A 13,642-nucleotide genomic window follows, 5' to 3' on the forward strand; every position below is an offset into this window, starting at 1 on the left:
TGGCTTGCTGTCTTCCTGATTTTGATAAGTGAAACTACACTGGACATACAATATTTCTACTTTATATAGGCTTCATTTATCATATCGTTCCTGCTTTTACTACATGTTAGTGTTATTTTAGGTTTTATGTATTATTTGGTTTGATTTAGTAGGTTATTTTTTGGGTCTGGGAATGCTCAAAAATTTTCCCATATAAATTAATGATAACTGCTTCTTCACTTTACGACATTTTGGCTTACAAATGGTTTCACAGGAACGCTGTACCTTCGAATAGCAGGGGAAACCTGTATTTTCATCCTTAAATCTCTTGTCTATTTCATGATACTCTCAAAACTCACTCAACTGAACAATCTTTTGGTCATCTGCACCAATAACTCAAGATCAATATCAAATTGCTTTAAAAGTGTACCTCAGAAGTATGGGGTGTTCTGCAAATGTTAAAGGAAGTGATTAAATACAAATTGTCGATAACCTGTTAGATGATGTCATTCAGAATATTTAGTTCTGGGAATATCATTTTAGGAAGGATCTAAAGGGTACCTTAATATGTACATAAAACAGGTATAATTCCCTCAGATTCATATAATGGAACTGGGGGATTTAATGAAGGACCAGACAAAATCAAGTTAATTCCTGAAAAGAGAAGAGCTGTAATAATGAATGCAATTAGTATAAGTAATGGCTATTCCACCTATAATTGCTAGATTCTAAGTAAAAACAAAATTCTAGAGTCAAAGATGAATGAGGCAAAGGTAAAAGAGGATATAAAGCCTTCAGAGTTACAAGAATTGCTTCAAAGGTCAACACAGACATAATAACACAAGGGATTTTGCAGACACTGGAAATCTAGAGGAACACACACAGAATGCTGGAGGAACTCTGGTGAAGATAATGCCAGCATACAACGCTCCCTCGGGTTGACATCTGGATAGTTCATGAAAATAACATTTTTTACTCTTTTTTTTTGCTTCCTTTATGTCTGTTTTTCACCTTAAATGTGTTTCAAGGTCTGTTAGAGCCTGTGATTTATAGTTTGGAGATCAATTGAGTGATCCAGCTATCTCTGAGAAGATTCTGGGAAGTGAGCATGTACTTAGACGGCCTCAATATGAGGAAACTTCGAGACAAGGCGCGAGCCAATGTTTGACTCCATTTTTCAATTAAAGCATCAAGGAAGATTGAGACGTCAAGGTGAATGTGGAAGGCGAGTGAGAGTTCATCACCGACTGCCTTCCTTCTGAACACTGCCGAGAAGGAGTCTGTGAGCAGCCAATCGCTGTGCGCCTTGCTGTGACAGGTGGGTAGGTTTCTCTGCCTCATGTGGTGTCCCTCTCTTTCGATGAATGTCGGTGATATTGGAGGTTGGTATTATGGTTCTGCACTGATGGATTGGACTATTGCATTTCTGCACTGTGGACTTTTTCAGACTTATGGTTGTTATATTCTGTGTTTTTATCACCCATTCCTTTTCTGTTTTATTGTGCAGGGGGAGGGTGTTTGAGTGTTGATGTTCTCTTGCGTTCTGTCAGTTTTTTTGTGCAGGGGAAGGGTTGTTTTTAGGGGTTGATGTTCGTTTTCCATTTTGTGTGGGGGGGTTTGAGGGTTGCTGTTCTTTTTTGTGCAGGGGTGGGGTGGACTTGATGTTTCTCTCTGAATGACTTGCATGTCTTTCTTTGTTTCGTAGCTATCTGGAGAAGACAAATTTCAGAGTTGTAAATGGACACATGCATTGATAATAAATGAACCCTTGAAACTTTGATCTCAGAAGATTAGGTAGCATCTATGGAAAGGATGAAACAGCCAACATTTCCAGCCAAAACCCTTCTTCAGGACTAGCTGCTACAAAGATAATAACTACTGAAAAGGGGGAAAAAGTGGTACATATTTCTGCAGTGAAAGGTATTGCTTGATAGTAAGATGAACTCCACATAAAGAAAAACGGAGAGACCAAAAGCTGAAATGTGTAACTCTGTTCGCACTTGCTTCTGAGTACCAGTTTTCCATTGGGAGTGTCTTCATCTGAACATTAGCCCATTGAAAAAAAATGCTGAGAGCCAGCACAACAAAGAGAAGCACCATGACTATAGATTGACTGGTCAACCAGTTTGTTGCTGTTCCCTGACAAAGGATGATGGAGAAATGCATCTTTAATGATAATTCATTAAAAATTTAGTTTAATTGAAATACAACAATTTTGCAAAGTTAATTCACAAATGAAATTTAAATTATAGATCAAACTTTAATGGATTGTCACTGAAGATCAATTCATTACTATAAAACTACCACATTCTACATAAAATATTCTTTAAGTAGAATATGACCTTATTAAAACTGTTTTTATGTAGACTCCACTCAACTTTGAAATGGTGCAGTTATGATTAAACAAACACTGCCTTCTCTGCACAGAATCCCATAATTAAGCAATAAATGTTGGTAGCCCAAATTGTTCAAAAGAATAAATTGCTCCTGTGTGCTTCCTGGCATTTAATCATCACACAGCAGCTGTTTATATTTTTCTGCCAAGCGAACCCAGGGCCGCTAACATTTGGTTCACCTTTTTTTTTTCCAGGTAATATGCATTTTTTAAATTAACTTGTTAAAATATAGACATTATAAAATAGGTCCATAGAACTTTGTTTTTTCTTCAGTCAAATACAAAGTGCATTCACACCCAATTTGGAAACACTGTCAAATTCTTACTGTTGCACCATTTTCACTTGGTTGTCTCTCCTTTCCCTGCAGCTCTCCTTTTTTATTTTCAATGGAGCTGTCTTTGTGCAATTTTGCAAGTTGCAAACTTTAGTTAGGATCCAATAAAAAAAGTATAAAAATAATTGGAGATCCACAATAGTTACTTTAAAGCATGAAACAAAATTCAAGTTGTGATTTCAGCACAGTTCACTGCATCCAATAATTTTTAATAGAACAGCAAAGTTAATGTTGGATGAACAAGATAAATTTTTAAATCACAATGACCCTCTTTCATCTGGAATACTGTTTAATTAAGCTAGGACACTCTTTGGTGTTCAGAGACAAGGCACTGAGTATATGAGTTGGGACATTATGCTGCAGTCGTACAAGTCATTAGTGAGGCCACATTTGAAATATTGTGTAGAGTTTTGGTTATTCCACTATAGAAAATATGTGGGTAAGCTGAAAAAGGTGCAGAAAAGATTTGTGAGGATTTTGCCAGGAGTAGAGGGTCTAAGCTACAAGGAGAAGTTGGCCAGGTTAGGTCTTTATTCCTTGAAAAATGAGGGCCAAATCCATGGGGTGAGAGGATTTAGGGTGAGAGGAGAAAGATTTAAAAGGGACCCGAGGAAAAACTTTTTCATGCAGTTTATGCAACAGGTTACCAGAGTAAGTGGAAATAAAGGAAGAATAAGCTATGGCAGACTAAAATAATGGTTTCACAAGAGTGAATAAGGGTAATGCTTGTACAGTAACAGGTGTGAGACCCTTGGATCTGGTGTGCTATTCAATCAGAACATGGCTGGTATGTTCTTCAATTCAATTAACTTGCAATTGTATCTTTGCAACTAAAACCTATTGATCTCCATCTTGTAAATTCCAATTGACTCAACACCTGTAAGCTGTTAGGTGGTGGCTGAATAGAGGGATTTACACTTCTGCAATCTTGTAATCACTATTGATGGGCTAGCTGCATCTTCATCCCAGATGGTTTGAATGTATCGATCCTTATATGCTCCTTCGCTATTTTAACACCTCAAACTCAACCTCCTTAATCTTGACAGGGATACAAATCAAACTTCACAACCTATTCTCAGTAATATTCAAGTGATCTACACAGGGTAAAGGAGCAACATGATAACGTAATAGTTAACATAACGCTATTACAATACCAGCTACCCGGGTTCAATTTCACTGCTGCCCTGTCAGGAATTTGTATATTGCTCCTGCAAGTATATGGGTTTCCTCCAGTTTCTTCCCACAGTCTAAAGACATACAGATGTGTAGGTTAATTGGTCACATCAGCAGTATGGGCTTGTTGGGCTGAATGGGTAAGTTAATGTTCTACATTTATAATAATAATAATAATAATAATAATGATGATGTCGTGGCCTATAAATGAAGATTGATCTTAAGACTGGGCCATACCAAGGAAAGCAACTGCAGATGCTGGAATACTTGCTTGCACAGCTCTAATGCCTTCCTATAAGTTAGCAAGGACTAATAAAGCAAAAGTATTCAAACTTCATATGAATCATTACTGAAATTATATTGCAAAAAGTAAAAATCTACTGCCACCTTACCAAGGTTTCCACTCCTGGGGTAAAGGTGCCACAATGCCCTCCCTGGCTAACCACATTAATTCCGGTTCATTGTCAGGGTCAATTCCTATCTCCCGGGCATATTCTTGGATTTCTGGAAAAGAAAAGAAAGTTACAGATAAAGGGTTGCATTCTTTGTGCATAAAGAGAGGCACAATGCTAGTTATTGCAATATCATTAAATTCTGATGAGATACAATGGTAATTAGGTATCCAAAGTGACCCAGAATAACGTCCAGAATTAACGCACTGGTCTCCAACTAACCCATGACAATAGGAATAGTGTAGGTATTTGATGCAAGCAGGATGTCCTTTTTTTCATTATTTATTCATCTGAAGCAATAAGCTAATTACACTGAAGTTTTTATTTGCAGCAAGGGCCAGACTGAATCATTTCTGAGGTCCAATTGCACAACATGAATGTTCATGGAGCCCAATGGCACAAGAGTGACTGTTCATGTTTTCAGCATTTATGTGAGGAAAACTGGGCACTGAACCAGTGCAAGCTCAGCAGTTCCATTTACACCTCACTGGAGAGTAACGCCTCCAAAAGGGAAGTAGTTTATATTTTGATTTCAATTAAGCTACATATATTTAATTGCTTTTCTGCAATTTCTCTGGTTTTAACGTTTTAGGCTTTTATTGTCACTTGCTTTGAAAAATACAAGACCACAGACTGTTAGTCATAGGAGCAGAATTTGGCCATTCAGCTAATCGAGTCTGCTTCACCATTTGATCATGACTGATTTATTTTCCCTCTGAACTCTATTCTCCTGCCTTCTCCCCACTAACCTTTGATGCCCTTTCTAATCAAGTACCTATCAACCTCCATTTTCAAAAATACCCAATGACCTGGCCTCTACAGCCATGTCAATTCACTACCCTCTGATTAAAGAAATTTCTCATCTCTGTTCTAAAGAGATGTCCTTCTATTTGTGGCTATGCACTCTGGTCCTAGACTCTCCCACTATTGGAAATATTCAACGCCCATCCAGACTATCTGGGTCTTTCAATATTAGGTAGGTTTCTTGTAGATTTCAATTTGAGAATATTTTACATATTATTTTCAGTATTTATGAATGTTAGAAACATTTGTAGATACTCAAAGTCTGAGATGAAGCTTAACCAGCTGAGTAAGGAAAACAAGTCTGGGTTATCAATTTTAATGCACATAGCTCACATCTGACATCTGTTACAATGACTCAGGTGTCAGCGGTTACCATTGAAATAGGGTGCTTTAAAAATATCAATGAAATCACTAGTGGAAGTTGTTTCTTGAACTATCATAACATTGAGCACTTTAGTTTCATCTAGAGACAATCCTTCAGTTACAATGAGACAAACCCAAAGCCAGAAACCGGTTTGTGCAAACTACTTGAGTAAAATTAACAGAATAGTTAATTAACAAGTTGGCTGAAGATATCAGAGTCCAAAGAAAAATACACTTGATCAATAAATACCTGAATTATATAATTGTGAAGTCAGGACTGTCCCATCTCTTTGGAAAATGGAGAAGTTGGAGGGATTCTCGCCAACAATGAACTTGGGTAGAGATGGACTTTCAATGTATACTGAGGCTGGCCAGAAGAACCATCCAGAATGTTGGACGTGACTTGCAGGTTGGATATTGTTTATTATTGCTTTATGTTCAAAATGTATTTCCAACTAAAACTAAAGAGTCCAAGTGGAACTTTAGTCTTCAGATGTGGCCTGATATCCTCCAACTGAAAATGGAAGTTCTACCCCATTATTTTGTTCCACTGAAAAACTTTAAAATGTAGACGTTTTCACTCAACAATGAGAATAAATGAATCGCATATGATTCTCACTGAGAACTGTAGGAAAACCTATAGTTTCCAAAGAAAGCAAAGTGGCACACACTCTCCACTCAATGCTCCAACAACCATCATGAGTCAGCCCTATCTGCCTCAGTGAGATCAATCTATTGACAACTACGTTACTGTTTACATCTTTCTTGTTCAGAAGAAAACTCAAAACCCCTTCTCTGTTGCTTAGAATCACTGTTTTACAGTGTGAAACAAAATATTACTCATTTGTGCGAAACCAGAAACAAAATAATGAAACAAACAAACTAACCAAATTACTTTTACTAATATGGCAAAATAATGGTTTCATTTGTTTGTGTCATAGAGTACTACAACGTAGAAGCAGGGCTGTCATATCCCTCCAAACACCTCTTATCCATGTACCTATCCAAACTTCTCTTAAATGTTACATCTGAACCTGTATCTACCACTCCTGCTGGCAGCTCATTCCAAACTTGCACCATTCTCTGAGTGAAGTAATTTCCCCTCAGATTCCCCTTGAATATTTTGCCTTTCACTTTAAGTCTATGAGATCTAGTTCTAGTCTCACTCAACCTGAGGAAGAAAAAGCGTGCATGCATTCATCCTATGTCCCTCATAATTTAGTATACTTCTACAAGATTTCCCCTCACTGATGTACAAAAACATTCTCAAAACCTTTGTTTATGATACTCTTACCCTTCTTCCATTGGTCAGTCTGAATAAATTAAAAGCAGTATAATTTTTAAAAATGCTGCAAGTAAGTATGTTATAATGAGTAGAACATCTAGATGGTGTCACTGGCAAATCTATTTTGCTGTTTTTCTAAAATTTACAAACCAAATTTTTTAATGGTCGATTTAATGGTCAAGGAGAAAAGGCCCAGTTCACTCAAACTATTCTCATAAGGCATGCTCCCCAATCTGGCCAACATCGTTGTAAATCTCCTCTGCACCCTTTCTATGGTTTCTACATCCTTCCTGTAGTGAGGTGACCAGAACTGAGCACAGTACTCCAAGTGTAATGGTTGATTTAATGGTCGAGTTTGGATTTGCATCATCAATTAATCTCATTCAGCATAAGAATCAAAACCCTGACCCCAGGCAAAAGGAATTGAAATCTGTAAAATATCTAAAAGAAGCATCAAACTTGCCAACTATGGTACCATAGAATAAAACAAAACTTTATTGTCATTGGTCAAGACAATGAAATTGTGGTGCTACTCCAGTCCATGCAAAACAGATATTTACAATGCACGCGATACTGCGTAATTTTTAAAAATTCCCACATTTACAAGCAACAGGTGACTTCAATAGGCCGTAACACTCAAAGGCCATTGGCAAGCTGAGGTGCAGCATTATTACTTAGCTGCACAACAGCTGTCGAGAAGAAGCTGTTTTTCAGTCGTACACAAACATCTTAACCAAGGAAGTATCTCCTACCAGTTGGCAGGGGATTGAACAAGCAGTATCTAGGATAGGATGTGCCTTTAATGATCTTACGAACATGCCATAGCATTGAGAGTTGTAGATTGTCTCCAGGTCTGGCAGTTGAGTCCCAGTGATATGCCGAGCCATCCTAATAACCCTCTGGAGTACTTTGTAGTCTGTCTTGCTGCAGCTAGAGTACCACACTGTCATTCCCTATGTCAGTATGCTCTCTATCATACATTGATAAAAGTTGCACAGCAATTTTGGGGCCAGATTAGCTCTCCGTAAGCACCTCAGGTAGTATAGTTGTTGTCCCTTCCCTACTATCAAGATTGTGCTGACAGACCAAGAGAACTTGGTGATGTTCACCCTCAAAAACATGAAACTGAAGACCCTTTCCATTACTTCACCATTTATGAATAGTGGGGTTTATTCGGGAGCTCTTGCCTTCTGAAAGTCAATATAGTTTTAATGGTAAGACTCTTGGCAGTGTGGAGGATCAGAGGGATCTTGGGGTCCGAGTCCATAGGGCACTCAAAGATGCTGCGCAGATTGACTCTGTAGTTAAGAAAGCATATGGTGCATTGGCCTTCATCAATCGTGGGATTGAGTTTAAAAGCCGAGAGGTAAAGTTACAGCTATATAGGACCCTGGTCAGACCCCACTTGGAGTACTGTGCTCAGTTCTGGTCACCTCACTACAGGAAGGACGTGGAAACCATAGAAAAGGTGCAGAGGAGATTTACAAGGATGTTGGCTGGATTGGGGAGCATGCCTTATGAGAATAGGTTGAGTGAACTGGGCTTTTTCTCCTTGACAGAGAATGAGAGGTGACCTGATAGAGGTGTACAAGATAATGAGAGGCATTAATTGTGTGGATAGTCAGAGGCTTTTTCCCAGGGCTGGAATGACTAGCACGAGAGGGCATAATTTTAAGGTGCTTGGAAGCAGGTACAGAGGAGATGTCAGGGGTAAGTAGTTTGTTTTTTTTTTAAAAACGCAGAGAGTGGTGAGTGCATGGAATGGGCTGCCAGTAACAGTGGTGGAGGCGGATACAATAGGGTCTTTTAAGAGACTTTTGGATAGGTACATGGAGCTTAGCAAAATAGAGGGCTATGGGTAACCCAAGGCAATTTCTAAGGTAAGGACATGTTCAGCACAGCTTTGTGGGCTGAAGGGCCTGTATTGTGCTGTAGGTTTTCTATGTTTTCTATGTAATAAATAGCATATACAACACGACAGTCAACATAACACAGGAATACAACTGTATCAGTGTGAATTAATCAGTCTGATGGCTTGGTTGAAGAAGCTGTCCCGGAGCCTGCTGCTCCTGGCTTTTATGCTGAGGTACTGTTTCCCAGATGAAACAGTGTGTGGTTGTGGTGACTCAGGTTCCCAATGATCCTTCGGGCCTTTTTTACACACCTGTCTTTGTAAATGTCCTGAATAGTGGGAAGTTCACATCCACAGATGCGCTGGGCTGTACGCACCACTTTCTGTGATTGAGGGAAGTACAGCTCCCATAACAGGCAGTGATGCAGCCAGTCAATTGTGCCCCTGTAGAAAGTGCTTTGGATTTGGGGGCCCATACCAAACTTTTTCAACCGTCTGAGGTGAATGAAGTGCTGTTGTGCTTTTTTCACCACAGAACTGGTATGTACAGACCACGCGAGATCCTCAATGATGTGTATGCCAAGGAACTTAAACTAGTTCACTCTCTCAACCCCAGATCCATTGATGTCAATAGGGGTTAGCCTATCTCCATTTCTCCTGTAGTCCACAACCAGCACCTTTGTTTTTGTGACATTGAGGGAGTGGTTGTTTTCTTGACACCGCTGTGTCAGGGTGATGACTTCTTCTCTGTAGGCCGCCTCGCTATTATTTGAGATTAGTCCAATCAATGTAGAATCATCAGCAAATTTAATTAGCAGATTGGAACTGTGTGTGGCAACATAGTCATGGGTATACAGAGATAAAGGAGGGGGCTTAGGACACAACACTGAGGGGCACCTGTGTTGAGGGGCAGAGGTGAGGAAGTCCACTCTTACCACCTGCCGGTGATCTGAAAGGAAGTCCAGGATCCAGCTACACAAGGCAGGGTGAAGGCTGAGGTCTCTGAGCTTCTTGTCGAGCCTGGAGGGAATTATGGTGTTGAATGCTGAACTATCGTCCAAGAACAGCACATAGGCCAAAGCCAGCATAGTTTCCTGAAAGGAAAATCCTGCCTGACTAAACTACTGCAATTTTTTGAGGAAATTACAAGCAGGTTAGACAAAGGAGATCCAGCAGATGTGGCGTACTTGGATTTTCATTTGGCCTTTGACAAGATGCCACACATGAGGCTGCTTAGCAAAATAACAGATAACTAAATGAGTATTTTGCATCAGTCTTCACAGTGGAAGACATTAGCAACATACCTGATAGCCAGAGGTCTCAGGGAATAGAATTAGGTACAGACAAGATTACTAGAGAGAAAGTGCTTGGGATTAGGTTAGAGTTCAGCCGATTTGCTGGAATGACCACTGTGCTTATTCAAATTTGGCATTGCAAACACGAGTAGTCATACAATCATGTATAGGCTGAGATGTAGATATAATGCAGTATGAACCCATTCAGTGCAGTATGAGTAGTATCAGATAATTTGTTAAACTTATTCAGTGACAGTTTATTGACAGTAAAGTTTTGTCAAACAGCTCAGCTTATTCAATTTCTCTCTTCCTTCCCCTTTCCGTTTGTGGTTATAAATTCTGATCTATATCTGAATTAGTTCTAATAAGGAAATTGTTAATGCCAGTTAGAGCCTCCAGAAATGGTATGCATCTAAGAAAATTAAATTTAAAACATTATTAACAAAATATAAATTTCAGCTAGGTTATTCAACAACTTGTTACTAAAACATTGTGAGCAGCTGCAGTTCTTTAACTACTGAATTATTGGAGAGGTCATCAGTGAACAGATTTTATGTTGCAATAAGAATGTTTTTTTATGGTACTGGATCTACATCATTTTTTAAAAGAAAGATACAATATAAGCCAAGGGCAATGGTTAAGCTTTTTATAAATATCCTGTAGATATATATTGACAGTATTTTAACACTCAATATTGCAAGGGTCAGAATTACAGTCACAATGCTATGCAATCAAGCCTTGGGACTTTCCACAGTCTATACAAGTTTTTGCATCTAAGGAGGACCAATTACTTTTGTGGATTATAGATGGAGGAGAGAAAAAAAGGCAAATACAAAATAATATCTTGTGTTGAATACACAAGAAAGGTCCAATGTTCCACTGACATTCAATAAAAACCTTAGTGAAACTTGAATCAAGTCATATTTGCAACACAAGCATCCAGAATACTTTTTAGATATAGTCACTAAGCACACAAGAGCTACTCAGCACCTTAGCGATTCTTCAAATGATTTGGCAATAGTCAACTGTTTAGTCAACTTTATCCAGCTAAAGTAGATAACTCTCTAATGTTTTGGCACTGAGCCACAGTTGCCATAATAAAAAAAGGCAGTAAATTTTAGTTCCTATGCCACCATGGTTAACAAAGTGGATTATAAAAACTGGGGATCTCCCATCCACCACCACCAACCTCATAGTTCCTGCACCCCACACCTCCCGTTTCTCCCTCCTACACAAGATCCACAAACCCACTTGTCCAAGTAGACCCATTGTTTCAATTTGTTCCTACTCCACTGAACTCATATCTGTATACCTCGACTCTGTTTTATCCTCCCTAGTTCAGTCCCTACCTACCTACATCTGTGACACCTTTCATGTTCTTGATCTTTTCAAGGATTTCAAATTCCCTGGCCCCCCCATCCCATCATTTCATTTTAACTATGGATATCCAGTCCCTATACATCTCCATCTCCCATCAGGAAGGCCTCAAAGCTCTTCGTTTTTTTCTGGACACCAGACTCAACTAGCTCCCTTCCACCACCATTCCCCTCCGCCTAGAGGAAATTGTCCTCACTCTCAATTCCTTCAAACAAAAGGGGTAGCCATGAGCACTCGCATGGGTCCCAGCTATGACTGCCTGATTATTGGCTACGTGGAACAGTCCATGTTCCAAGCCTACACTGGTGGCCATCCTGCACGTTTCCTACACTACAGCAATGATGACTGCATTGGCGCTGCTTCCTGAACCCATGCTGAACTTGTCGACTTCATCCACTTTACCTCCAACTTCCACCCAACCCTCAAATTCACCTGGTCCATTTCTGACACATCCCTTCCTTTTCTCAATCTCACTGTCTTTATCTCTGGAGACTTTATCTACCGATGTCTATTACAAACTCATGGATTCTCACAGCTACCTAGACGACACCTCCTCCCACCCTACTACTTGTAAAAATGCCACCCTCTTTTCTCAATTCCTCCATCTCCGCTGCATCTGATCTCAGGATGAGGCTTTTCATTCTCGAACAAGGGAGATGTCCTCCTTTTTCAAAGAAAGGGACTTCTCTTCTTCCACCAACAACACTGCCTTCAACCGCATCTCTTCCATTTTACGCACGTCTGCTCTTACCCCATCCTCCTGAAACCCTACCAGGATAGGATTCCTCTTGTCCTCACCTACTACCCTACCAGCCTCCAAAACTGTCCTTCCATGTGAGGCAACACTTCACCTAGGAGTCTATTGGGGTCATTTACTGTGTTCAATGCTCCTGGTGTAGCCTCCAGTATATCAGTAAGATCTGACATAGATTGGGAGACAAGCTTTGTCGAATATCTATGCTCCGTCCGCCAGAAAAAGCAGGACCTCCCAGTGGCTACCCATTTTACTTCCACTTCCCATTCCAATATGTCCATCCATGGCCTGCTCCATTGTCGTGATGAGGGCACACTTAGGTTGTATTCTGTTTGGGTAGCCTCCAACCTGATGGCATGAACATTGATTTCCTCTAACTACCAGTAATGCCCCCCAACCAACCCCCCTTCTCCATTTCCCTCTCAGCTCATCTGCTTGCCCGCCCACTGCCTCCTTCCAGTGCTTCACCCTTTTTCTTTCTTCCATGGCCTTCTGTCTCTTTCATTAATTAATTTCCCAGCTCTTTACTTCATCATTCTCCCTCCAGGTTTCACCTATCACCTTGTGTTTCTCTCCCCCACCCCCCACCCCCACCTTTTAAATCTACTCCTCAGCTTTGGCCCGAAACATCAACTGAACTTTTTTTCCCCATAGACCTGCTGAGTTCCTCCAGCATTTTGTGTGTTGCTCAGATTTCCAGCATCTTCTGCTTTTCTCCAGTTTATAAAAAATAGAACATTTCTTAACTCCTTCTGCTTATGTAAGTGCAGGTCATCCAATTTTAGATGCAGCAAAAGCTGCATAAGTGAAGCAGACTTTCATGCTCCAACTATTACATCTCATGTCAAAAACATTACATCAGCATTCCTCCAAAGTGTTCATTCTCTGTCCTAACTTAACTTTATAAATGCCACGAGCATGAGTTGCAATTTTTATTTTACATGCATGGTTAGGTGGCAAATTGCTGCATCCATTCAAACTTAATTATGAAGACGTGAACATTTATTTATTTAGGCCCCAGCCGACAGGACATCACAAAATAAAATATTAACTATGGAGCAAAAACAACATTTTGCAAAGCTCAAAACCTCAAATGAATACAGACAGGAAGTGTGTGGGCAAGGCAGATTTTCTGCGCTCGGTGTCAAAAGTGTGCAGCTCTAACTCCTTAGGGACTATGTTAGGGAACTTGAGATGCAGCTCGATGACGTTCATCTGGTCAGGGAGAGTGAGGAGGTGACAGAGAGGAGCTATAGGCAGGTAGTCACACCAGCGCCTAGGGAGACAGATAAGTGGGTAACAGCCAGGAGAGGGAAGGGCAGGAGTCAGAGGCTAGAGAGCACCCCTATGGCTGCACCCCTTGACAATAAGTACTCCTGATTGAGTATTGTTGGGGGGAACAGCTTACCTAGGGGAAGCAACAGTGACTGCACCTCTGGCACAGAGTCTGGCCCTGTGACTCAGAAGGGTAGGGAAAGGAAGAGGATGGCAGCAGTGATAGGGGACTCTATAGTCAGAGGGTCAGACAGGCGATTCTGTGAATGCAGGAAAGTAGCACGGATGGTAGTTTGCCTCCCA

The 13,642-nt window shown here is 40.2% G+C and overlaps 1 protein-coding gene across 6 annotated transcripts in view; it reads right to left on the minus strand.

The window, feature by feature from the left end:
• LOC132385093 (centrosomal protein of 164 kDa-like) overlaps positions 1-13,642 on the minus strand; it is a 288,904-nt gene that overhangs the window by 234,482 nt on the left and 40,780 nt on the right. For all 6 annotated transcript variants that reach the window (XM_059956825.1, XM_059956827.1, XM_059956826.1 and 3 more), the window contains one exon: positions 4,275-4,386. In XM_059956825.1, the coding sequence (XP_059812808.1) occupies positions 4,275-4,386 (112 nt within the window). Of the gene's footprint in view, positions 1-4,274; positions 4,387-13,642 lie in introns of those variants that run through there.

This window comes from Hypanus sabinus, chromosome X2, assembly GCF_030144855.1.
Source record: "Hypanus sabinus isolate sHypSab1 chromosome X2, sHypSab1.hap1, whole genome shotgun sequence".
NCBI classification, from domain to species: Eukaryota; Metazoa; Chordata; class Chondrichthyes; order Myliobatiformes; family Dasyatidae; genus Hypanus; species Hypanus sabinus.